The 14553-nt window shown below is 45.7% G+C and overlaps 1 protein-coding gene across 5 annotated transcripts in view; it reads right to left on the reverse strand.

Annotated features, from left to right (window-relative positions):
• The window catches only part of LOC147621385 (uncharacterized), a 152962-nt gene that overhangs the window by 112145 nt on the left and 26264 nt on the right, over window positions 1–14553 (reverse strand). For all 5 annotated transcript variants that reach the window (XR_015269820.1, XM_086824139.1, XM_086824141.1 and 2 more), the window contains exon 3: window positions 9635–10135. Coding sequence is in view for 4 of the 5 variants with exons in the window: in XM_086824139.1 (XP_086680265.1) it covers window positions 9635–10135 (501 nt within the window). In the remaining variant the exon portion in view is untranslated. The remainder of the gene's footprint in view (window positions 1–9634; window positions 10136–14553) is intronic.

The raw sequence follows: 14553 nt of genomic DNA on the forward strand, positions 1-14553 counted from the left end.
AAGCCCCTACGGAGGCCTGGCCCCAAAAGGTCCCAATAGCGCATAAAAAAGGCAGGCGTCAGTCCGTCCTCCCCTGGGCAACTATGGCGCGGAAGGACCCTCAAGGCCTCAACAAGCTCTACCTCTAAAAGAGGCTCACCCAAAACTGTACGCATACGATCTGTGACCCTCCTCTGCACATGGGCCCACACAGTCTGTCTGCAAGCATCCCGAGCCTCGGTGGCTAATCAGGTTTTGCTTGCCTCAGCTTGGTTTATTGCCTCTTGTTGGTGCTTCTCTCGTGCGTGCATTGGCCAATTGCGGAGATTGATCCGCAATTTTCTCTGGTCAGGCTTGGATGGCACCTCAGACACACGTGCCAGGGTAGCTTGGCTCACAATTATTCAACCCAAAAGAGACGGGGGCTTGAATATTATCGATCCGGATGTTCAGTGCAGGGCGTTGCTTTGCAAACCTGTGGTCAGAGGTTTCCTACCAGGCACTGAGCCTTGGAAGGATTTTTTCTTGTCTCAGATTTCCAGAGGGTCGGGAGAGGCTGGATGCCCAACACACGTTTTTTGTTCACAGAGGCTGATATTAGGGCACCATCTTCCCCTCTTATTGCAGCCATTGTCAGAGCATGGAGAAGCATGAGATATTTTTGCGACAAAGGCTTCCTAGGTCTTTGGACGAGGTTGACCGACAACCTATTATGTGGAACGTGTTCATTAGGGATGACGCTGGTCGGCCACTTGGTGCATCTCGTTATATACAATGGTCAGGATGGGAGAGATGCACATACACAGTTCTTGCTTGGAAGACCTTTAAGAGTCTTCCGGAGGATCGGAGAGTTGCATCCACTCAGCATCTTAGGGGCTCTCACATTCGTATTGATCAGATTGATGCAGCTATTCCGCATGAGTGGCTTTCTGGGACCTTTCACAAAGACTATCATCCGAGTTGGCTGGGAGTTTTTTCGAGGATAGGCATACCTCTGCAGGTCATTTCTCTCCCAGGCCAGGAGGATACAGATTTCCTCATTTATTCTATCATGCCTGGTGGGAGATTGAGGAGATGTAGTATGGAGGAGATCATACCAAATACTAGGCTTAGTCCAGTGAGGATTGTTGGTCGCTCGGGGAAGCACTAGTTCATTGACCCTCTCCTCAGATAGCGACTCATGGCTCTTGATGTTTGTGACTGTATGGTGGCAGTCCGATCAGATATCTTCAGTGGGATCCAGGAGAGTGGGAGTGGATTGATGCCTTCGATCCTTTGAAAAGCCTTTCTTTTTTCAGTTTCACTGTTCGGAATGCCAGGCTACTCCTCACTCAACAGATGCATAGGATCCCTACTCTCAGGCCTCATTCGGAGAGCTATGATATCTCTCATTTCTTTTGGTTATTCTTACATGGTGGTCTCCCCACCAATCAGTGGAGATCAGTTTTCGGTGTAGCACCTTCCTATCTTAGATGTGCGGTTAGATGTGCGGCAGATTCTGAGTCCGTACAACATTGTCTACGGGGATGCAGCATTGCACAGCAGATTTGGAGTCCTATAGCCCAACTTATGGGCGAATTGAGTGGCCGAGCCATGCATGTGACTTGGGGGGCAGTTGCTTGGCTCTCCCACTCCGGTCCGCAACTTTTTTTTGAGGGCAGTGGTACAGATTCTGCTTTTTTCATTCGTAGAGGTATTGCCCAGCATGGTTTATTGCAAGATGTTCCTCACTCTGATTATACACCCCCTAGACAGAGGATTGACACTAGTTGGGAGATTATTGCCAGTATTACAACATGGCAGATCTGGAGAGCTAGATGCACGGAGGCTATTGAGGGTGTCCAGATTTTTGGGTCTCAGTGCATTAGTACTATATGGGGTGATATCATCCACAGTTTATGGCTACTTGGGCTCGCATTCAAGGGCCCTCTCATTTTGCGCAGGCGAAGCGTGTGATATTTATGCGGGAATGGGACCATGGCATCTTCTTTTCCTCTAGTACCACAGGTCTTACATGGCATCATGATGCTCCTTAGTGGTTGAAATCACCTTACATATTGGGGTGATTCTATTCTCTTCCGGCTTAAAGCTGTGATTGTTGTATGTTTTTCTCATACTTAATAGAAGTCTCTTTCTTTTCTTTTCTTTTTTAAATACCCTACATGTTCCTTGGCCGGCTTGTGCTCAAGGCTTGGTTCGAGCCTTGCATGATATATCTGTGGATATTCGGACACACTCTGAATACCACACTAACTACTTTTTTCTCCTCTCCCAGAAATGGTGACACATACAGTGAGCTCATGATCAAGCCGCTTCCACTGCCCAGCAGCCCCTCACTGCTCTCCAAATGTATATCACTCAGGCTAGATCATAGTCACAAGGAACGGGGGACGGTAACGGGGGACGGAGACGGGGACGGGACGGGGGACGGCCATAAGTAGGGGACGGGGACGGGGGAGGGAACGGCACTCAAAAAATACTTTTTTTTTTAAGTTTTTCCACCCTCAAGTAACTACGCAGGCACCGGCTAACTCTACTTTGTGAGTCCCCCCTATATGAGGAGAAGGCATTTATGAGTAGCACGGGTCACCTGATAGATCCCGGTTTAAACACCGGATGGTGGCTGATTGTGGCCAGATAGCATGAGACGATTCTAGAGAAGGTTGGCACACTGCCAACCAGGCTACATGCATATGCGGTGAGTTATTATACACCTACTGCATATGGGCTGTAAATTTTGAGTCCGTTGCGGCGCGCAGTTTCACACCAGCCTACTTGGGGGAAGGTGCGGAGGGGGGCGTGAGCCCCTCTCTGAAGGGCCGTTTACGCTAGACTCCATGTTTGTAGCCTTGTAGCCTTGTTCTATATATAGATATTAGATAGGCAAGAGAGAGGGAAGGGCAAGTGAGGGAGAGAGAGAGGCAAGGGCCAAGCCTCAAGGGCCAAGGCCCAAGGCCCAAGGCTCAAACTTAAGCCTCAAGGGCAAGAGAGAGAGAGAGGGCCAAACAAGCCTCAAAGAGCCAACAGCCAAAAACGGCTAGAAATGGGAAGCGCAACGGCCAAAAATGGCAGGCGTCTCTCTGCCGTCCCCTCACAGGTCCGTCCCTCACCGGCGTCCCCCGTCCCTGTGCCGTCCCCGTCGCCGTCCCCTGTGAGAAACGTGCCATGGGGGACGTCCGTCCGTCCCCGTCCGTCCCCGTTGCTGGTCCGTCCCGAATCGGCGTCCCCGCGTTCCAAGCTGCCGTCCCCTCCGTCCCCTGTGACTATGGGCTAGATCCTTCAAAAGTCACCTGCAACAGGAGGTCACAACACTGCAGCAACAACTCTCCTGGGCACATACCATTGAACTCAATCTTTGCCAACAAAATATTGAGCTGCAGACTGAGCTCGTGGCATCTCGGGACTGCCTTTCCTACCTTGAGGCCAACATCGCTGACTAGGTGGCACAGTTCAATGCCATCCATCACACTCCCGAGTCTGCTCTCGGCGGCCTCTTCACCCCTCCATCTCCCTCGCCAGGCGCCACTCTGAGTCACAACACCACTTCCAAGGGATTCTCCTCTGCTAAACATCCCTGCGAGCGCACTACTTCTATAGGACACTAGTGCAGTCCATTGCATTTCACTTTTTTGCCGTCTTTAGTGTTGTTCTCTTTGGGATAACCACCATTATCCTTGTAAATGCCATTATACTATGAAGAATTTCTCCTAAATCCTTATTTTATATCCATTTTTTTTAACACTCTATTACCACACCCTTTATTTCCATGCACGCGCCTAGGGTGGCTTCTTCCTACCTCTCCAATGGCTTGTCCTGAGGTGGCCTATCCTTTCTTTTCCAACAACCTCTTCTCATTTGCATTCATTTTGAGACGGTGAATCGTTTAGTGGTGGGAAACCTGTAGCCCACCAAACTGCCCTGACACGTGTTCAGGTGACAAGGATCCAACTGGCAGGTTTTCAGTTCACAGTTGACAAGTATTCAATTGACAGGTGTCCAACTGAAAGTGCCAACCATCCAAAGCTGTCAGGGTGACAATCGGCACTCCAAGCTAGTGATCTATTGATGGAAGTACCTACCTACAACCAACCTCTTCATCAGCCACGTGCACTCTGTGGCGTTTACTAGGTCTATCTCTTACCTTGGAGGACCCCCACTTGCACACCATCAGCAAGTGGGTGGTGCACCCCTAATATTGACAATGAGAGGTAGGTTGCATTGGAATCACACTCCACATTCAGTGCCGGGTACTTTTATAGCCCAAACGGTGCACCTACTCACCATGGATGGACCACTTGTATAAATGAGCAATCTTGGGACTGCCAAGGGATCAATCAGTTTTAGTGAATCGATGCAATTATTCTTATTTTTCACTGTCTGCATACTGTGTTTATGTCTCTTCTCTTCAAGTGTTCTATTGAAGTGTCATAGTTGCCAATGTCTCTTGAATGCACGCTAAGCATAGTGTCTTGTCAGAGTTGTGTGAGTGCGTAGTGGACCAGGGCAGTATAGCCACACGTCTCCTTCATCAAGTAGCTACTCCTAAAGGCATACTGCCATAGAGTGAACCCGTGACAAAGTCAGGTGTCACAAACCCCAGTGTCGTCCAAACTGAGTTGGCCATGCAACAAACCCCCAACTGATATGATCAATGGAGTGGGACAATCTACCAAGCAAAAAAAGAAATTGCGAACTAAAAGAGACTCACCAAGGAGGTACAGAGCTCCCCGTACTGCTGATCTGCACCCCCCTCTGATCTGCACCCTTCTCTTCTCCCTTGCTCCTTCGCCTGCTTTCTTTTTCTCTCTCCCGTCTGTCCTGTTGCTCTGTTTAGCCACCCATCCACTTCATTGCCCTCTTCTCCCCTTCTTGCTTTCCCCTCCACCTCCCTCCTCTTCGCTGCCTTTTCCTCCACCTTGCTCAAGTACGGATTACAATTAATCAAGGTTTAAGTCGGCCTTTTTTCCCAATTAGCATCATGGCTAATCAATCCCCTCCGTCCGAGCGAACCATCCAATTTTCTCAAGACAAACTTGCAGCCCTCTTCGCCGAAATCAAGAAAGACTCGAACCTCAGCTGAGGCCCAGACTGTGTCAGCCAAATGATAGAACCAAAAGAAATGATAGCATCCCTCTTAATCCTACCAAAGAGGTGTGCAATTGCAGACCAAACCCTCCGTGCTTCCTTGCATTCCCATAAACAATGGTAAACTGACTCCGAAACTCCTGCACATCTAGGGCATGCTGGGCAAGCACCAGTAATAGACCTCCACTGATTGGTGGCCAGACCACCATGAAGGGAAACCCAGATAAAGGAGGAAATCTGTGGCTTCCTATAAGAATGCCAAAATATCCGCCAAAATACCCTATGACTATCAATCGAAATGCCGTAAGACTCCCAATGGGCTCTAAGAGTAGGGACACTCTGAATGTGTCCCAAGATAAGATGTCTGGCATTCAACATCATATAACTTAAAAAAGGCATGCTTTTCAAAGGGTTACAAGCATCCTTCCATTCCCGCTCACCGGGTCCCAATGCAAATGTCTGATAGGGCAGCCACCAAACAACCAAAGGCTAACACTCTCTGTGATCATCCCTAGAGGGGGGGGGGGGGGGGGGTCAACAAAGACATGCTTCCCTAACCTACCAATAACTCTGATTGGACGAATCTGGGGGCCCTCAATAACGTCCTGCATCTCACATCTCTCCAGCTGCCATCCATCTTGAAAAAAAAAAAAAGACCGGTACATCATCCTCCCTAGGCAAGGAGATACCCATAACCTAAAGAGGAACACCTGTCCCAAAAAAAAAACCCAAACCAAGAATGATGACGACCTTCCAAAAAAGATCCAGTAATCCAATGGTTGGGAATGGCTCCATCAATCTGTGCAATCCTCCGACTAGAGCCTCTCAAATGCTGCGTGAAATCCAATCTCTGCACCTCTGTAAGGCTCTGAAACCTCTTCCAAGCCAGCACTGTGGGGCATAGGGTCTCCCAGCCAGCCCAGAGAATATGCATAGCTGCCCCAAGAGGCCTACCATGCACATCTAAGATCAAATCATTCCACAGAATGGGCTGCCTGTTACCTTCCTCCGCTGAACACAGGGGAATGTGTACCAAAAAAACTCCTCAGGCAGTCCCAGGCTTGTAGGAGGGACCTAACCAGGGGGGACGAAGGGGACCGGTGAACTGCATCTGAAAAAATAAAGCGTGAGCTGAGAGTCTAGTCACCTACGCGAACAGGGACACACTTCGGGTACCTCTTCAGGTCATGTGCCTTCCCATTTCGGGTGAGGAAGATGTACCGGTTTTTTACTCATTTCAGGATAGACGGCTCTTGGAGAGAAGTCTTGGGCAAGATATCATTGAGGTTCCAGCAGTCCGGCCGGTGAGAGTGGTGGGCAGCACAGGGAAGCACATCTATGCCGACTAGTCCACACTCTTTTGTTCTATTGTTCTTTTCCAATCCACAAAAAAAATGAAATAAAAGCACCTGCTCTCCCTCCCTCCCTCCTCTCAACCCATCATGCAGGGCATTCATCCCTCGTGTTCTTTCCTTGATTTTTGCAGGTGCAGGTTCACAGCAATGACAATATCCACAAAGTGCGATGGATAAGATCGGCAAGTGGAAGGGATTGCAGCGAAAATTGACAGAAACCTTGGGGAAACTAAATGCCCATGCAGACAATGGAAAGGTCATGCATGTGCTGGAAGTCTTTACTTGCATCAAGGATTTCTTGGGTCTCCAAGAGGATGCCATGGAAAGGGAGATTTAAGGAAAATTTAAGGAGACCCATGCACAGGAGATGGCTGCCCAAAGAATGCATTTTGAAGGAATAATTGAAGCCATGAGAGTGGATTGGCTGCCTGTAAGGAAAGCCTGGCCACCAATTAAGTGAGGCCAAACGTACAAAATGTAAACAGAAAGTGGGGAAACTCCAGCAGGAGTTTGAGGAACTTAAGACCTCTATGCAAGTACAGGGTTTGGAGAAAGGTGAAGAATATGTGCAGGCTGTTGTGAAGAAGCAAAAGACAACTATTCCCCAGCAAAATGCCATCATGACAGTAATATTGGAAGAGGGAAAGCGCAAGAAAGCAAAGGAGCTAAATATAAGGGTCATGGGATTTCTTAAAGGCCCCACACCTCATGAAGATGGAGTGGCATTATGCACACAAATGGGTGTCATGGAACTCCCTTTGTAGATGCATAGCGAGTTTGGAAGGACTTGTTGAGGGAACAACCCCTCATTCTTAAGTTTAGAGATCCCGAATAACGGGCTGCTTTTTTAAAAAAAAGAGTCAACTCTTAAAGCTACCAAGCTTTACTTAAAGGATGACCTCACATCCTTGCAAAGCAAAGCACAGAAAAGCTGGAATAGCTCATAGAAGCCGGCTGGGCAAGGAAGTGCCAGTTTACTGAGAGGGTAGGGTCATAATTACAGACAAACGCCCCGCGTGATGGCACGAGGTCAGTGAGACCATAGACAAAATTCACATGGTTATATATAGAATTGCAATGGAACTCTGGTAGCATGCTTGTTTCAGCTTTATACTGCAGGATGTTCACGGTGATTAAAAGGAATGATGAGGCCCGGTTTATGTATATGTTTAGTCAGGCCTAGCTTGAGGTTGATGTACATTGCAGTATGCTACTTCCCACCTGAGAAATCACCTTTTGCATGTGCCTTGATGCCAAAAGGCGAGTCCCCAAATACACCATTGTTTGCAAACATTGCAGAGTTATCCTTTTGTTTTTCTTTGTTTGCATATTGGTTGTAACTTGGAAAAACCAAGTGCAAGCCAAGGGTGAAATCCCAAGGCACCCATGATACAAGGAAGCAGACTCCTTTGGTAATATTAGCCTAAAGAGGGGGGGTCGTCCCATCTTCATCCCCTACTGTGGTGTACCTTATTTCTTTGTGGTTATGTGTTGTCGTATTTTATTGCTCATCATCTTGTTTACAGTTAATTTGATTCCCAAAAACATGCTTCCCCATCACAATTCCACTTAAGTTCTGCATGTCTGTCCAATCCTTATCTCATCCCCAGGGTGTGGGACAGACTCCTGCAAACCAGATCTAAGCCTACGCAATGCAATCATGATAGAATCCAAGAAAGGGATTATTGATCTCAGAAGAAGTTTTCACATGCATACAGAAAGGAAACTAATAAGAATGAATTCCTTTATGGCTGATGTCCTTGAGAAGACCATGTACAGCGAGATTGGCATTACTCCTCTATGCTGCACATCATAGAATCAATAATCCATACACAGCCTTCATGTTCTTTTTTTTTCCCCAACTAGAGATCATGCTGATGAGTATACTGTTTGCACCTCTCCTAGCTCAACCCACCGGGAGCAAGGGAGGGGCTCTTATTCACCCGTAGGCATGAAGGACCAAGGTGCCATCCGGGGAGCGCTACACGGGAATCGAACTTGGGTCCCCCCTTGCCGAAGTAGCGGACTCAAACCGCTGCACTATGCACCCGTCGCCTTCATGTTTAGATTATGATAGTCTTCCATGCAACATATACCCTAGCATCATGAGAACTATCAAGCTACGACAAAAGAAAAAAAGATTACCTCTATGTTGCCCTACAAAAGAATGTGAAAAGCACCAACCGTTACGCACCAAGCTGCAGCAAGGAGCACTAACATAACTTCAATAAATCAATTTCTTCTGAATAATCTCCATGAATGGTGCAAGCTGCTGCTGACTTAGAGCAATGTCTAAGCAACCTGACAGCCAAGTATCTTGCAATAGCTCCCAAAGTACCTCTCAGGCACCCAAATGCCCGAGGATGCCTTCGATAAAATTTTGAACCAAAACATGTCTTATCCCTGCTGAAATTTAAGGAGTAGCATGGCAAGGGGCTGATTGCTCTCCTTAGACCCCTCCAAACAAGAAGGTATCATTAAAATAATCATTCCACATGTGAACCATCCTGCAGCCTCTTTCAAAGAGAAAATGCTCCTCCCATGCATGTGACCAGTTTTAGAATCATATATCGTATCCCAAATCTCCAAAAAATCCCCTACAATGTCTAATCCAAAATGTTGAAAAATAGGAGAGAAGTCAGGGTGCCCTCCCGTGGACAAATGTCCTTTGGCGAGGTACAAATAGCTGGTCCAAGCTCGGATGAGGTGAAGGGTATATCAATGGCTGCCTATGTCTCTTCTGTGACAAGATGGGGGCATGGTTCCAGATCCCGCTGCTGGGATCTCAAGATCTGTCTTGAATTGCTCAACAGAGAAGCTGTTTCTTCCTGCTCACAAAGAGCCTTCAACATTATTTCTTCTTGGTGTCTATAATGTGTTGCCCTGCCATAAACCTGGCCATTAGCTGCATCCCACCTATCTTCAGACTGCTCCCACATCCAGTCCTTAAGAATATAACATTAATAAGAATCGTCAAGATAAGTAATCATTTTTAGATACACGCTTGATATCAAATAAATAGGGAAAAAACATGTTCCAGCTATCAAGCTCCACCATGCAATGTGAACACGAGACAACTTTTTGAAGCGTTCTCACTTTTGTTACGTTCTAGAGTGAGACTTGAAAGATCGAGCATTCACTAATGGACCCATAGAAACTGCGTTCCCTGAAGGCAGATCAATCTACTGAGCAGTGAGAGCATTAATGAGCATTACCTGGTACATGGAGCTGTAATCAAATCCCTCTCCTATCAACCCCTGCACAGCCTTGGTTGCAGATGTTGTTCTCTCATGCTGAGCACTAGCTACCTGCTGTGCATTGCCTCTCCAGATGTTGGGTGTTACACTTAGAGAAAGATTCTTTGCAAGCTCATTAGCAGCCTGAACTGCAGCTTCCACTGGGAAATCCAAAACAGATCTGCATGACGTTATCTGCTCATTCGGAACTTCTCCATGATTTGCATCAAATACAACTGACTTGATTTCTTTTACAGGTCCATGTGATGCAAAAGCTCCATGTGGTTGCTTGAGATCATCAATAGAGTTCACATCTTGATTAGAGGTCCCTGGCAAAAGCCCATCAAGGAGGTTGATGTTGTGAACCAATGAAGACTCTGCCTCAAGATTTGCCATCCTTCGTGTGTTTGACAAGCTTTGCAAATCTGAATGATCATGCCCATTGGTTGCAATTCTCTCTTCAATGATTGGCCCTTGTGTCTGCAACTAAGAATGAATATGTAAAGATCGAGACTAGAAACTGTCCTGCCTAAATGAACGTGACTTTGGTTAAAGCATCCCAGGTGCAAGCATATCTCCAGTCCTTTGTTTTCCTATGCATCAAGCAGCTACAATCACCATAGTTTTCATGCACAAAATGCTTAAAAACAAACTTCAAGCTCATATAACAGTTGCACAAAAGATGGTGCTTTGCACTTCATATTTGGAAGATGTGTATACGAATACAAGCTTAAGAAAAAATGGTTGCCTATCCATTTAAAAATACATATTACAAACAAAAGCTAGCGTCCAATCTATGCATCTGCTGTTGATGTAATGTAGGGATTTTTGGGTACCCCCTTGAGGATACCTAAAATCATTTCATTAGGAACGACATGACTATTTACAATCAAGAGGACAACAGCAATCCTTACATCTTCTACCAACTCATGTTGTCAAACACTAAGAAGAGCACATACTTTTTCTTCTTCTTCTTCTTCTTTTTTAGTGAAGATGTGTTTTTATTAATAATAAGAAAAGAGTACATATAAACTGTGGGATAGTCTTCTCAAACAATCAAGAGAAGAACTACCCACAGAAACTGAAACTGCTCAATCCAAAATCCTCTTAGTGAGTAGTTTCATGGCATCTGACTCCGGTCTGTTTATACTCACCAGACTAGCAATGTTAGCTTTCACTAAACAAATAACTTTGCATGCCATCATTAACAAAGACCAGAGTGTTCCTCGTAGACCATATCTCCCACAGGCATGTAAATCTTGCAAATCCAAAAAGGCTATTACTCTCCTCTGCAATGTACATGGTCCCATTGGGTTTTCTTCTTCTTTTTTTAAGAAAGAGACTTCTATTAAGTATGAAAAAGTCATACAACAATCATAGCTATAAGCCGGAATAGAATAGAATCACCCCAATATGTAAGGTGATTTCAACCACTAAGGAGAATCATGATGCCATGAGAGACTTGTGGGACTAGAGGAAAAGAAAATGCCATGGTCCCACTCCCGCATAAATATAACACACTCTACCTGCATGGAACGAGAGGACACCTGAATACGAGCCCAAGTAGCCATGAGAGTATGGATTATATCACCCCATATAGTACTAATGCACTAAGACCCAAAGATTTGGACACCCTCAATAGCCTCAGTGCATCTAGCTCTCCAGATCTGCCATGCTTTAGGCAATACCTCTATGAACAAAAGTAGTAGAGTCTCTACCGCTGCCCTCGTAAAAAAGTTGCGGACTGGATTGGGAGAGCCAAGCAACTGCCCCCCAAGTCACATGCATGGCGTGGCCACTCAATTTGCCCTTAAGTTGGGCTATAGAACCCCAAATCTGCTGTGCAGTGCTACATCCCCATAAACAATGTTGTACAGTCTCAGAATCTGCCGCACATCTCGGGCAGGTAGGTGCTACACAGAAGACCGATCTCCCCTGATTGGTGGGAAGACCACCATGTAAAAAAAACCAAAAGAAATGAGAGAACCTTCTTTATGAATGCCAAAGCCTATGCCAATATCTGCGTTGTATCGCTGGAGAGATATCATAATTCTCCCAATGAGGCCTGAGAGTAGGGATCCTATGCATCTGTCGAGTGAGGAGAATCTTGGCGTTCCAGACCGTGAAACTAAAAAAAGGAAGGCTTTAAAATGGATCAAAGGCATCAATCCACTCCCACTCTCCTAGATCCCACTGAAGATATTTGATAGGACTGCCACCATATAGCCACAAACACCAAGAGCCATGAGTCACTATCTGAGGAGAAGAGTCAATGAACCAATGCTTCTCCGAACAACCTACAATCCTCACTAGACTAAGCTTAGTATCTGGGATGATCCCCTCCATGCTACATCTCCTCAATCTCCCTCGAGGCATGATAGAATAAACGATGCAATCTGTAGCCTCCGAGTCCGGGAGAGCAATGACCTGCAAAGGTATGCCTATCTTGGAAAAGACTCCCAGTCAACTCCGATGATAGTCTCCATGAAATGTCCCAAAAAGCCACTCACATCAAATCAGTCCATATATGGCAAAAATCAGCATCCAAATGATACAAATCTCTCATAGCAGATAAGTCTCCATGAGAGGCCACTGAGACTAGAGCTATATAAGGCCTCTTGGATAGTGCATCGGCCACCACATTTTTCTTTCTTGGAGTATGCACAATCTGAAAATGAAACATGGAAAGAAAGTTTGCCATTCTCATCTGCTTCTCTAAAAGCTTCGTTTGAGATAAAAAGTATCTCAAGCTTTGATGATCTGTCTTGACTACAAATTCAGCCCCAAGAAGATAATGTTTCCATATCTTTAAGGCGTGAATTACAGCCAAGAGCTCTTTCTCATAGATATCCATATGAAGCTCGGCATCATGCAAAACAACGGCTCTCGTATGCAACTGCATGCCCTTCTTGATTTAGGACAGCTCCTATACAATCACCACAAGCATCACATTCAACCACGAATGACTTGTGCAAGTCAGGAACAATCAAAACTGGACCACATATGATAGCATGCTTGAGCTGCAAGAAAGCATCCTGTTCCTTTGAAGTCCATTTGAAAGCAGTTTTCTTCTTTGTGAGATCATGTAGAGGAGTGGCAATCATAGCAAAATGCCTTATGAAACGCCTGTAATACGAACATAATCCTAGAAAGCTACGTACTTGATGTACGTTTTGCAATTCAGGCCAATTCCGAATGGTCTCTATCTTTGCAGGATCCATTGTAACTCCATCCTTGGATACAATATGACCCAGATAGTGAATCTCTGAAAGGAAAAACTCACTTTTCTTGGCATTGATGAAAAGTTTATGCTTCCGCAACTCTTCGAACACTGTGACCAAATGAGTTCTGTGTTCGTGCTCATTCTTGGTAAAAACCAAGATATCATCAAAGAAGACTCCTGTGAACTTACGATGGGGTCGGAATATCCTATCCATCATACGATTAAAAGTAGCAGGAGCATTGGTGAGACCAAAAGGCATTACCAAAAAATCATATAATCCGAAGGCTGTCCTGAATGCAGTCTTATGGACATCTTGTGGCACCACGCGTATCTGGTGATAACCACTCTTCAAATCAAGTCTGCTAAAGCAAGCCGAACCATCAAGCTTATCCAAAATATCATCAATACGCGGAATTGGAAATCTGTTCTTGATGGTAAGCTTGTTTAATGCTCTATAGTCTACACACATACGGAATGATCCGTCCTTCTTTTGAACAAGAAGTACAGGAGAGCAGTAAGGTGAGGAACTGGGCTGAACCAAACCTTTCTCTAAAAGCTCGTTTACCTGCTTCATGATTTCTTCTTGTTGTGCAGCACTCACTCGGTATGCGGGTTTGTTAGGTGGAGAACTACCTGGCACAAGATATATGCGGTGATCTTCGAGCCTTTGGGGAGGTAATTCACCTGGCAACGAGTCAGCAAAACAGTCGTTGAATGCATGAAGAAAATTCAGCCTATCATTAGACATAGCATCCACATTTTGATGATTTGGTACAAGGCTATCACGAACAAAAACCAAGTACGCAGAAAGACTCTTTTTCATTGCTTTATTAATTTGGATGTGTGATACAAGTGGGATGGAATCCCCTTCTTTGCCAGCATCAATAAAATGCATGCGGCCTTTATGCATAAAAGAAATCATATTGGACTTGTAGTCTTTGCGGGGCTCAAGCCTATGGTGCCACGGCTTGCCCAACAATACATCACATCCATTCAATGGAGCAACTAGGAAATGTTCATTATCAAGGTAGCCCTGGATATGGATGCGCAACTTCCCTATCAATGGGGTAACCTGCACAGTTGCACAGTCATCAAACATGAATAAGGCGGGCTGATCCTTGATTTGCTCCCAAGCCTTGCAAACCATTCGCTCTTTTGCATCACGACTTGTATTTCCTTGCACATCAAGAACTGCATGTACATTAGCTTTGGTGTGCTTGTCCTCGTGCTTAGGTTTGCGATCTGGGCATTGTCGAAACATGTGGTCTTTGCTACTACAAGAAAAGCATTTTCCATCCTTGGCATATTGCTCTCTTTGCTCCGGGGTTAAGCCGAATTTGTTCTTCCTTGGGCCCTGATCTTTAGATGTGTTATTTTCAGCTTTACCACCCTTGTGAGTCTCCCGGAAGTTCTTTTTAGGTGGCTGTCCACCCTTTTGCAGATTTGGGACAGCCTTGTCTTTCCCCTTGGAACCTCCTTGATCCTGCTTAATCTTGAGCACCAATTGCTCCGTAGCAAGAGCAGAAGCTGTGAGTTGTTGCGAAGTATGTTTCGGGTGCAATTCAATGCCCGATTGATATGCTGGTTGCAGTCCAGAACGAAACTTCCTCTTTCTTTCATCCTCAGTGATTTGCATAAAGGGAGTCACTTCCAGCAACACTTTCCAGAATTTGTT

This window comes from Cibotium barometz, chromosome 30 (genome assembly GCF_041138505.1).
Source record: "Cibotium barometz isolate CiBa-2024 chromosome 30, ASM4113850v1, whole genome shotgun sequence".
NCBI classification, from domain to species: domain Eukaryota; kingdom Viridiplantae; phylum Streptophyta; class Polypodiopsida; order Cyatheales; family Cibotiaceae; genus Cibotium; species Cibotium barometz.